Raw genomic sequence first — 12,471 nt, 5'->3', positions numbered from 1 at the left:
TTGGTATCCCTAAATTATTTTAAAATGGTTTCTTGAACCTACATGCACACACTCTGAAATAGGGGTGTGCCACATCATCTCGTTCACGATAATACTGGTATGATTTTAACATCATATGAGAAATTCATATTGTGATAATTGCGATATTTTGGCTTGATGACATATTGATGTCATACTGTTACCCACAGCAACAGGCATGGCTGAAAGTGAAATTATTTCAAACTCCATGGTGGTTCTGAGAAGAGGAGCAGCTTCAGTGGAGCTGAATAAACTGTGGCATCATCAGGTCTGGGTGTCCTTAATGTTTCCTGACCAGCCCCTGACTTCATGGTAACTGATTCTAGTTACTGCAAGTTACTGTCCCTGCAGAGGGAGCTCATTCAGCGACTCCTCCAGCAGCACAGCATCTCTTCCTCTCCTCTCTCACCGTGCACACACAGGAGTCAGTGTCGTCAAGTGATTAAACCTTTGGTAATGTAAACCTACGTGATGCTCGTGGCTTGACTAAAAACAACATATATGTGAATGTGCAATAGTTATCGTAGCATAACAGCCTGTCACACGTTACGGCATGATGATTAGAGGAGAAATGGCATAAAGGTCCAGGTGGAAAAAGAACAACTTAACCATTTAGGATTTTATTCAAAAGGAAACTGGAGAAGAAAATGGAAGGCAGGCTGTTAGGTTGTCATGTAAAACATTATCACTTATTTTGTTGCAATTCTATTTTTTAAAATTAATATATATATTTTTTCGTACTAATTTGTCATATCGTCAAGAATATCGTTATGACAAAAATACCCAGAAATATTGTAATATTGTTTTAGGACCATATCGCCCACCCCTACTCTGACATCTTTGTCATCATCATTTTCATGGTTGTGGCTAAATAGGGTGACCAAACGTCCTCTTTTGCCCGGACATGTCCACTTTTCACGTCCTGTCCGAGGTAACCGGGGGGTGTTTATAAAATGATGATAATGTCCGGTTATCCTTTCCGAACCCGACAGTCATTCTGTTTTGTTATGTCCGAAACCGAACCGAGCCCGACATTATTTAATTACTAAAGCACTGAGTTTGTGTCACACAGTTGTTATGGTTACAGGCTATTTAACAGGCTGGATGTGCACCATGGGTGCTCAGCTGCGGAGAGGGAGACCTCTGTGTTTGAGACGGGAGTGGGCGGCGGAAGGTCTGAGGTTTCCAGCGAGGGGAGAGGGAGAAATATAACAAAATACGATAAAATAGGAAAACTTGTCTCCCTCTTGTATTTTATTTTCAGCATTTAATCAAGGTGGAGGCGGGCAGCGGGATGTCCAAGGCTTCCAGAGAGGGGAGAGGGAGAAACAAACAGCCAATGTGCGTGTGTGTTATGTTCAGGTGTTGTCACGTAAATAACAGTGCCCAAGCAATAAACAGGACAGATAAGAGGTTTTTATTTATTTTTACACTTCATTTTCACTGAAAGCTGACCGAAACCAGCCCGACCCATCGGGTAGGCCTACCGTCGGGACCCGTCGGGCTCGGATCGGGTAGCCACACTCTAGTGTGTGTATGTGTCCCCTATCTATAGGGGCCTATCTGAATTTCTGTCTTTGAGAGATATTATTTTGTAATATAACTGAATTTTCTATCCATACATATAAACTTTACGTATATTAAAATTATAAGGCATTTTTGAGTAAACTGCGAGTATCATTTAAGTAGGCTGTCCTCTTTTTTGGAAATCAAAATATGGTCACCCTAGGCTAAAAGGAACATTACTTTAAAGGATAAATCTGTTCATATTCTGTAGTTTAGATAGTTAACGATCCCATGAAAGGGCTAAGAACAAAACAATTAAGTGATCAATATCCACAGCCTGATATAACTTAATGCCACGTGCCTCCAGTGTTGTTCAAAAACTACTAAAAACACATCAATGATCTACAATACTGTGGCACATTGCTTAATTATGACAAAAACTGGCACTTTAGTTTATTTCAAATCAATTCTACATGTAATGCCGTGTTGCTATAATTCTCCAAATCTGCCGCTGAAAATAGTTCCTAATAAATGCAGTATTAACTCCTGTTTGACTAAAATTTGCTAAAAAATGACACCACCCAGCACTTTGAGGAAATAATTTAGACTGACTAGCTGGGCATGTTGGAGGATTAAAATGTTTGTTTGGTTTTTTTTATCTGATTTTTTTTGACAGTAACAAAAATACAGAATATCGCCTGCCTTATTCTTTAATGGCTGACATACCATGCGTTTCACTGTTGACATCTTCGCTCATTTGTTTGTCCTCCTCTCAGAGACTATGTTTACATGCACACTAGTACTAGCAGGCAGTCTTTGGACATGTATACTGTGCATTTGGATAATGTGTCTCGATTGGGGTTTTTATCACAGTTTGTGACAGACAGCCTCTTACCAGTTTATGGTCCAACACACCAACAGTTTGTAAGGCTGGTGTAAAGCTGCATGCCCCCAAAAAAGCACACATTAGTGGTCAGAAGGAGACACCTACCTTTGAACATTAAGAAAGACTTGGATATCAACAGGTTTGTGGACATGTGCAAATATTGCAATGCCAACCTTTTCAAGAAGATAGTTGAAGGAACAAAAAAAAGGAAGAATGTGTTCACTAAAGTCCACCACTCATGGACGCAAAAGGACATTGACCCATTGTCAAACACAGCTGAGAATGATGTCAACATGTAAACATAAACATATAAATATATGTATGTAGATATAAACATGTAAACATATTAGTGAAATATTCATTTTCATTAGTCATGTAAACAGCTTAGTAGGATTATTGCTGTTTTGGAATAAGGGCAAAAAACTAAATATTTTGTGCATGTAAATGTAGTTAGTTTGTTGACTTCTCTGCCTTCCTGTTTTCCTATCAGCCTGTCTGACTCTCTCCAAAGTGCTCCAAAAACAGCCACATGGTCCTTAGCGCAAATAATGAATCATCATTATGGATAACCTTGATGTATCATTTTATGAAATCATATTCCCATGATTTTATGAATCATTCATGCAAATCATATCACCATATTACCATGCTGTTCAGAGCTTTGAAAGTGCTGCATAAATCCAGCTTAACTGTTGAATTAATTCATTTATTATTGCATGTTATTATCTACATCTGTTCACAGAGCTGACATTTAAGTTTATTGGATTAAGCAGCGGTTCACACATGAGGTGATAGCGAATGATTTAGAGCCAGATGAGGACGAGGACACATCACAAACACACACACACACAAACCAGAACCCTGCTTTAGCAACTGTGTATCACACCTACATCACACTTTAGAGAAACACCAAGAGGCTGAACTCAATATTTCACTATAATAATAACAGCAAAAGATCAAACTAACAATAGCATCATCATTTAGGTACGGATATGAATAATTCCGTCCATTAAGGGCAGGTAGGAACATTCCTGCAGAATGCTAACCACCTTCAGACGTTGTGGTGTCACGGCCAAGGTGACTTCGGAAGATATTAATGCTTCGTGGAACTGTTATAAAATCACGCACAGATCCTCCTGACTTTATCTAGAACTACATCCACTCTCAGGTTCTCTAAAATACAGTTTTACAACCGAGGCTACTGCAGAGTCTGCACAGTGGGATGAATTAATGAATGCAATATCCCAACCCAAAGCAAAAATATGTCACAGCTCACACTATTGTGGTTAAAGTCAAAGAGAAAAGATGCTGACTTCATTGTGTGCGTGTCCTGGGAGGAGCACTATGTGACATAAAAAACTCAGTATATCAATGTCCATATCAGATTTTTACATGCCGAGATGCCAATAAGATTATGAGGTACATTACAAAGTTCATGCTGATGCAAAGTTGACATTTTGGCCTAATGATGATGTTGCAAGACAGAAAGAAATGTTCGTGTGTCTAAAATGGAAAACGTCTCTGGGGGCAAATTTCATGACCATCTGTCCATTACATTTCCTGACATTTCTGCCTGATGGTGGTGCTAGAATAAAGGCCAGAGGGTCCACAAAAACAATGAGAGTCATCCTCTAGGAAACTATTCATGCACAGGATATTATATACATAGATAGAGATACTGAAAGATCACAGGGTCACAGTGGACCACATATATCAATGTTATATCAAGATGGCTTGCTCTGGATCAAGGTTTTTATGCAAACTGGATCGACCAATCAGTGTTGCTTTCTGTAGGCCTTACCGTTAGCATCACAAAAAGCTAAATAGCACCTCTGTGAACAGAAACCTTGGAATGGTCTATCACACTGAAAGCAAGTTAAACCCTTACAGGGTTTGTTGAGAATGGGTCAAGATTTACCTCACCAACTATTTCTTTTTTGAAGTGAGCTCATGTGTGTACCTGTGTTAGCTGCTCCAGCCTCTGTTTCGCCCCCTTCAGGACAGGATCTGCATTACGGACGGTCATCTCTGGGTTCTCCTTCTGGCCTTTTAAACTGCTGCCAACCACACGACCTGCATAACTACAGAAAGACAGAACAAGAGAAAACATAAAGTACTTTCTGTCCCAGTTCTGTGTGTGTGTGTGTGTGTGTGTATTGCTCTCCTGCCCCAGTTTCCCACAGTCACTATACTAGTGTGTTCAGTCAGGGTGTAGTAATTCACATCAACATGTGCAGACACACACACACACACACACACACACACACACACACACACACACACACTGTAAAATAAGTTAACTGTTGGCAAATGAAACAAAGAAATACAGACTTTTATTCAAGCAGAGGAGTCACTTGAGACATTCAGCTATGGTGACATGAGTTCATCTTCTGGCAGGCTGATCTTAATCTTAATCACCTTGTTGAAGTCACAGAGATTTTTTATTAAGAACAGGTTGTTAAATGATTCATTCAACTCCATGAATAAAATGTCTCTTTAATTTTAAAAATTAACTATATTTGACTGTAATACTTCTTGACTTTTACTGGGCTTCAAAGAAAGTATTTTTTATGGAGTTAGCCTGTGTTGTATTAAAGGAGCTGTACAGGACATTCTGTACAGTGAAGAAATGGTGTCCTGAGCAGAAACGGAAGAGATGCTACCTCTGTGTATAATCCAAACTTCTCTGTTCTTTGCTGTGGCGCATGTTGGTGCATTTGAGCCCCTGTGTGTGTATACCAATAGCTAGCTTATCGCCGCTGCTCTGCACTGAGCTCATATAGCAGTTACCGCTGAAAACTCTGTCCCAACCCATGGCATTGTTGCGGAAGCATAATCCCCTGCCTCATGTTAACACCATTAGCTCTGTCAGCATTTTTGCTGTTGCTAACACTGTTCACACTGGTAGCATTGTTAGCTGCCAGCCGTCGGCTCAGCCACCTCTATGTTGAGAGCTGCGTACAATTCATGTACTCTGAACAACTCACATACAGCTACTTTGATTTTCGTGATGGATTTAAATGGTGTCAATTTAATCTTATCTTTCTAACTGGGCTCCCAGCATCCTCTCCACAGTGTGCATATTTTGTTTCCATAAGAGCAGGGGTTTTACCTTTTATTACCTCTGCCAAGAATGTTGTGGTTTCAGTTTGGTTTGTTAGCTGCGACCAGCAAGTCATTCTGTTGGTTGGTCGATTGGTCAGTCCACAAAATTTTCCCAACCCTTTGGTGGCCACAGTCTTTGCTTTAGAACGCTGGAATTAAGCCTTGAGGTTGCAGCCATTGCATGTTCATGCCTGTTTTTCTGTTGGTTTGTCAGTTTTTCAGCAGGATTACTGAAAAACTCCTGGTCTGATTTTCATTAAACCCGGTGGAACAGTGTAGCATGGGGCAAGGAAAAGCCCCAGGAAATTTTTTGGAGCAGATCTGAATCATGGCCAAATATACAAATTACTTTTCACTTTCATCAACACTGTGAGATAGGTCATTTGGCCTCAGCAGAGGTCTGCGTTCTCTGAATGCCCCTCTAGTTCTTTAAGCCATGGGCTTTTTAACTAAAATGTTCTTCCCTCTGCTCCATCTGGATGGTTTTCTTAAGTCTACCTGCTCTAGATACTTTTTCTGAAGATTTGTGCATTTACAAACATCATACTAAACTCCTTTAAATGACAAAATGGGTAGACTGGCCGGAATGTGGCAAAAGAACATCATCACTGAGTTTAATCCTTTGTCATCCCACATATTGATGTTTCTTTCCTTAGTGGGCTACATGCAAGAATCACATCATTTTTTTCTGTGTGGGGGGTTGCAGTGGGTGGATCAAGAGGAAGATAAAGTGAGAGAAAGCAAAATAGAAGAAACAACAGTTCATGAGTCATATTTTTCCAAGTCTGCATGTTCCAAACCAGCTTTGCTAGCTAATACAATCAGCCACCAACTCCGTAACCGCTGAGTCCACACCCCCGAAAACACAAACACACTCTGGCTATGGCAACAAGGGCAAAAGGGTTGTGGGAACCAGAGAGCAGACACATGGTGGATGTAAGCTGAATAAAAAACCCTGACGTGGCTGATGCCAAGAGATGGTGTAGTGGTAAAGAGCCCAACCTCTGGAGCCATGCTAACCCTGCTGGTCTGGAATTGGATCTTACCAGAAACTTAGTCTGATGCATGAAGTCTCTAATTAACTTTCTGAGATCTTTGTTTTATTCTCACACAGATTGTGTTTTCATGCATATTATTTTCCTGATAAAATGTCATTTCCTGGTTAACGTCTTACTCAAGTCAAAGTGTTGTGTCCTGAGGCCTGACTCACAAAGCAAGTTCACCTGAGTCCTTTTATGTTTTGGCTTCACTGAGCCTGACATTGGCAATCCATTATAACTGGTCTCACAGAGGTGCTTATGAGCTGTCTCTGTGAGATAGCTTTTCCAATCCAGCTCTGAGCAAGTTCAAATTAAATATGCAGCCAATGGCACACACCATCAACAGATCAAGAGCTGCATGTTTAATTTAAGAGAGGGTGAGACTTCAGAACCGCGTGGGAAAATAAGGTCATTAGAGAGGCAAAAATAATATAATGGAGTGGGGGGAAAAGAATACAGCACACAGCTATAATAAATATAATCAATAGAGACCGAACTAAATGAAATAAATTAAACATTATACAGCTGACACTTTCAACATATTCAGTAGCCTGGAGTGGGTATGGGAAAAAAATAATTGCTGCTAGCTTTGCTCTTATGTTTCATGATGAGGTGCATTATTACAGTTTCTGCTGTGCGATGCAGAGAGGATTACTGGGAAAAAACTGCACTGTAAATGAACATAAACATAATGGCTACAGGAAAAGAGCAATTAATGACGGTCTTTGTGACTTTAACACTGTGCACAAACATGAGTGGGAGCTCCTTCTCACTGTGCAACAATGGAATTATGACACAAGAGGTTAACAGACATGACACCGTCAGAATCTGCTGCATAAGTTTTGGCCTTTCGTTAGGCATCACATATGCAATGCTGGACAAATCCATGTGTGATCACGCCATAGTCTGCTTTAATCATATTTTCTACAGCAACTGTTTCTTTTAATTTCTTTTCATTTACTTTGTAATGCAACCTGTGGTTAAAGGTCTGCCTGGTTTCTTAACTCAATAAGAATATAATTAGGTTTTTGAGGATGCACTGAACAGCTATAGTGAAGCTACAACAGTTATGGGTGCAGGCTCTGTTTGGGCAAGACATTACATTTGAGATTCTTCTCATGTTGTGAGCTGCTCAACAAGCGTCTAATAAGTAACACTAAAACAACCACTGATGGAAATACTGTGAAAGAATCACATATCTGAGCATCGGTGCCTTTCTATCTATTATTTGTGCATCTGTGGTCTGCAAAAAACACTGAGTGTAAACTGAAGCAGAGAGTTGATTTGTTCGTGGGTGGGCCATTTGTTGATTTTCTAAAACCATTTGATCATAACGTGCTCCAGGGGAAGTAAAGTTAAGTTAGCTGGCTAACCTACTTATCTTATGAGACAGAGCATAGCTCATGGATCTCTTATGTATTGCTACATAAACAAAGGAAACATTTTAAACACTATCACCATGGAAACTGCTTACACTGAATAAAAAGACACACCAGTGAACAACAAAAGAGCCTATGGTGCATCCCAGCTAAGTAAGAAATTAATTATGCTTTTATTGTGTGTTTGGGGTCAGACAGTATGGCTGATAAAAACAGGATATGATGCCACATGTACGGACATGCCCAAAACACTGACGGAGTAGCCTATGTACTAACAGGATATTGTTCTGCATGTAAATGCATGAACACATATGATAAAAGGTTCAGCAACCCCCCCCCCCCCAAACTGATTTATAAAATCCAAGGCAATAGAAAGAGCACAATAGGAGAGGAAAGAGGATGGGGGGGGCGGGGGGGGGGGGGGGGTTGAAAGGAAAAGAGGAGGGTGAGTAGGGAGGATGAAAAAAAAAGCGCAATTAAAAACCACAGACTGTGCCCCAAGGGGAAATCCCAAGATTCCTCAGACTCCAGCGAAGATTTTAGGGATCAGTGTCAACACCACACATCTGAATCTGCTACATACCCAGGACTGGCAACACCTCACACATATTCTGGCATATTGGTGTTTTTTTTCCTTTGTATTCATTAAAGCTAGAAATGTGAGTCTTAATTAGTAACAATAAAGCCAAGAGAGACAGGCAATTGATTTGACCTTTATTTATACAAGGTTGGCTGAGTGTACGTGCCTTTTTACCACATCGTCCTCTTTACAGTTACACTGACAAATAAACCAACTGATACAAATAAACAGACACAAACCAAACAAAATAAATTAGACCAAGCATCACACACACGTATGAGGCCATTATCATGTATGACTTTGAAGTTATAAAAGTGTATAAAGTGGCTTTGCAGTTCGTTTCATGAGACCACTGCAACAACAACAACACAGCAGTTAGTCCTTCCAAAGCATTAAAAGACACACACACACAATGGCAATTTTCCAAGAAGACATTTGTAGATAAGTAATGACCAAGGGTTATTGTGTGTCTCAGTAAAGGAAGACCAACCGACCTAATCATGAAAAATGCAGTCGTGGGTAGTGTAATTATCTCCAGTAATGAATCCAAGAGCTTAATGGTAAAACAGAGTCTATGGACCCTAAGGTGGAGGCAGAAGCATGTCTATAGATTACATCCCCATAATAAGGCACTGAAAACAACAATACTTTCCCCACAGCTCAGGGAAACTGTTTCTGTGCAGAAATTGGGCTTTTGTTGCTACTTCCAAGTTTCAGATATTTTAATGAACATTTCTCATTGTGACAGATACCAGGGTTTTGATATTTTGTGACCTTTGCAATATAAAACCAGTCACAGTAGAGATATGAAAATTACTGCAATAAACCTGCATATCTCTAGATACTGAGGAGAGATGTTTTTTTGTATTTGCATTAAGTACCTTGATGGATAATTGAGGAGGAGCTATAATTTCTCTGTAGCTATCTGAGCAGAATCAACAACACCATATAACAGTGTATCATCTGCATAAAGATGTATTTGATGAACAAGCATGGAAGAAATTTTAATCACATTACTGGTGAACTTTACAGGGCTTAAATGTATAGTATTCGGAATGAAGTGTCCCTACCTTCACACATTGATGTTACTGTCATAAATAGCTCTGAAACAACTGCCAGGCATCCCTTCTAGATCCTAAAGAGGACAATCTCTGTAGAAGTAAAGAATAATCAACTGTATCCAATGCTTTTGATGAATCTATAATATACAGGACAGCATTCCCATTATCTCAATTGTTTGGCACTATAATAACATCTGAGGTGGGGCTAGGATTGACTCTAAAAGCAGACTGATATATGTGCTCCAGGAGGAATGCCTTCAGCTATTATTGATCAGCAATTCCAGGATATGTGACAGGTAGGACAACAATATTTATTAGGGCCACTGCAATCTCCACTGCAAATGCAGAGGGACTACATGAGGCAATTTCCATAACTATCACTATGGAGGATGTCAGATCAATTGTTAATGGGCTACGCTTTGTAATAATTGGTGCAATAAAAGGTTAAGGAATGGATTCATGTTGCTTCTCCCATCAGCTGTCTAACATCTCTAGTACAGCCCCGCAGTGAAAAGCTAAAAAGGGAGCAGAGATCCAGAGTTGGATGCATGCAACTATTTGCAGGATGAGACATTCTCAAAACAGTCTGCCAGCAGCAACTGAACATCTGTTGAAAGCTGAACCAAAATCATTCTCACTAAATGCTTAACAGCCATCAGATTTACTGAGGCTGAAGGTAACGAGGTGGTGTCTTTATTTATCTTAACCTGATTGCCTTTTAGTATTGGTAAGTTCAATTAAAATTAAAGTGTTCAAGCAGATGGAACAGATAAGTACATCAGACATAGTGAAAGTCAGTGATTTGATTGGACTCACAGACATCAGATCTTTTGCCTCTTTCATCAATTCAGTGTCTTTTTGTACAAAGAAATGACAAATGGTGGCATTGATAAACATGAGTTATCGGTGTAAAGGTCACTGAAGCTACAGAAAATAATTTCTCTTCTATTACCTGTAATTACCATTTGGCAAACGTATAAATCTTCATAGTCTCAGTAATAAATCACACATTGTGGCTTGTGCTTTATATTCAAGTGGAGAAGAAGATATCAAACAGCAGCTGCACATCTAAAGCAGATTCTCACGCCCAATATCTGCTGTCCAGCTGAATGTATTGGAAACTGTCAGTGTTTTGAATGAGCTGTTGGCCAGATTACAGACTGTCTGGATTCTCTGTCTGTTTGATGAGATGATAATATTGGAGAGAGTGTGCTGCAGACGACACAGAGAGTGACACTTAATAAGATCTGGAGGAACGACAGACATAAATCACCAGCACCATAATGACAAAGCTGTGCCGCTGTTGCCCTCGGTTACTGTGGGGTTGTTAACAGTGACGTTTAAAGTGACTGTGGCATGCACGGACACATGCACACTCGCGCAAACACAGTGAAAATGAAATTACCTGAGATAGGGATCTGATCCGAGGGAGGTGTGTAATTATAAGAGTCACAACCTCAATTGTAAATCTAGCTGCATTCCTGTGGAGTCATTTACATGGCTGTATCACATACACACACATGCACACACATACACAAACATACACACACTGTACTGACACCTGAGGCTTATGCCTGTACCTCTTGTACAAGACATGGAAGTGATATGCTGTGGTTTGGATAGGTTTGGAGAAACTACACTTAGTCTCACTTTCTTTATCTATCATATTCCTCCTCACTGCCTCCGGACAATTCTTCCCCTGCCTATTAACATTATTACCCTGATTCTGTAAAGCATCAGTGTCTGATGGAAACCCAATTTTAATGGATTAAGAAAAAACACACAATATACATCAACACATCGGGTGTGGCAGGTTTTCAGAGGTGGGATTAGACTTAATGTCGTTACTTAGGCTGGTGATAAGATGCTTCCCTCTTGTGGACGAAATCAGCTATTACAGCTGGCCACATGGTAAAAAGTACAATTCAGTGAGTTTAAAAAGCTTCAAAAAATATATTTCTAATATTTAACTGTGACTAATTCAGTTTCAAGGTGTCTTACTTACTATCTTGTTCAGAGGCCAGTCCATCAAGAGTTCAGAGACATAATCAACTCTATTGAATATCACACACTCATGATTTCATTTGCACCATTTGACACCATTTATTGAAGGTCAAATGGTCTCAATTTCCTTTTATGTTATGTATATTGACTTTGTAACAGTCATTCTGAGAGCTATTCTGTCAATTATATAATAGAAAAGCATACACAATATGACGATGGTGATGTTTGGATGATGTGCTTACTGTGCAAGTGTGGACTGTATTTGCTGTGTGTTGTATATAGTCTAATGGAGGTCACTAATGTCACTTATGGCATCATGTGTGCAAATATGGGATTATTTCTATACAGGATTTCTTTTTTTTTTTAACATTTCTGGTAATTGTATAAAAGCATTGTATCTGCCACATGATATAATTTTAATGGTTATTCTAATCAGGGATGATATATGAGAAAATGGGCCCCTGGGCACAGAATCACAGAATGCCCAACCTCTTCTTCTACACAGGAGCAAGACACACATAATTCATAATTGTTTTTTTTTGTTTTTTTTGTTTTTTTGTATTTCTTTGCGGCCATCTTGAGCCTCTTTGTAGTTCCTTTGCATCTCTGTAGCTGTTTTGTGTCTATTTGTGGTTGCCCCTTTTCGTTGGAGTCTCTTTGTGTCTCTTTGCAGCTGTTTTTGTAGTTGTCTTCATTTATTTGTGGTCATTCTGAGTCTCTTCCGGGTCAGTATGTGTCTCTCGGAGTGATATTTTGCAGCTGAAGGCCAAAGGGGCCCTTGACACTTTGGGCCCCTGGGCATGTGTCTGTCAGTAATCTATCCATGATTCTAAAAACAAGTTTTACCTGAATGTGTATATCATACTGACCCACTGTAATATTATTCTGTGCT

General features: G+C 39.7%; 1 protein-coding gene across 1 annotated transcript in view; it reads right to left on the bottom strand.

Moving 5' to 3' along the window:
* Positions 1 to 12,471, bottom strand: part of LOC125895807 (glypican-5-like) — a 70,653-nt gene that overhangs the window by 35,646 nt on the left and 22,536 nt on the right. The window contains exon 8 of the mRNA XM_049587932.1: positions 4,371 to 4,491. Coding sequence (XP_049443889.1) covers positions 4,371 to 4,491 — 121 coding nt within the window. The remainder of the gene's footprint in view (positions 1 to 4,370; positions 4,492 to 12,471) is intronic.

This window comes from Epinephelus fuscoguttatus, linkage group LG10 (assembly GCF_011397635.1).
Source record: "Epinephelus fuscoguttatus linkage group LG10, E.fuscoguttatus.final_Chr_v1".
NCBI lineage: Eukaryota > Metazoa > Chordata > Actinopteri > Perciformes > Serranidae > Epinephelus > Epinephelus fuscoguttatus.
Note: the sequence above shows the minus strand (reverse complement) of the source record. Positions and strands in the feature narration are given on the sequence as shown.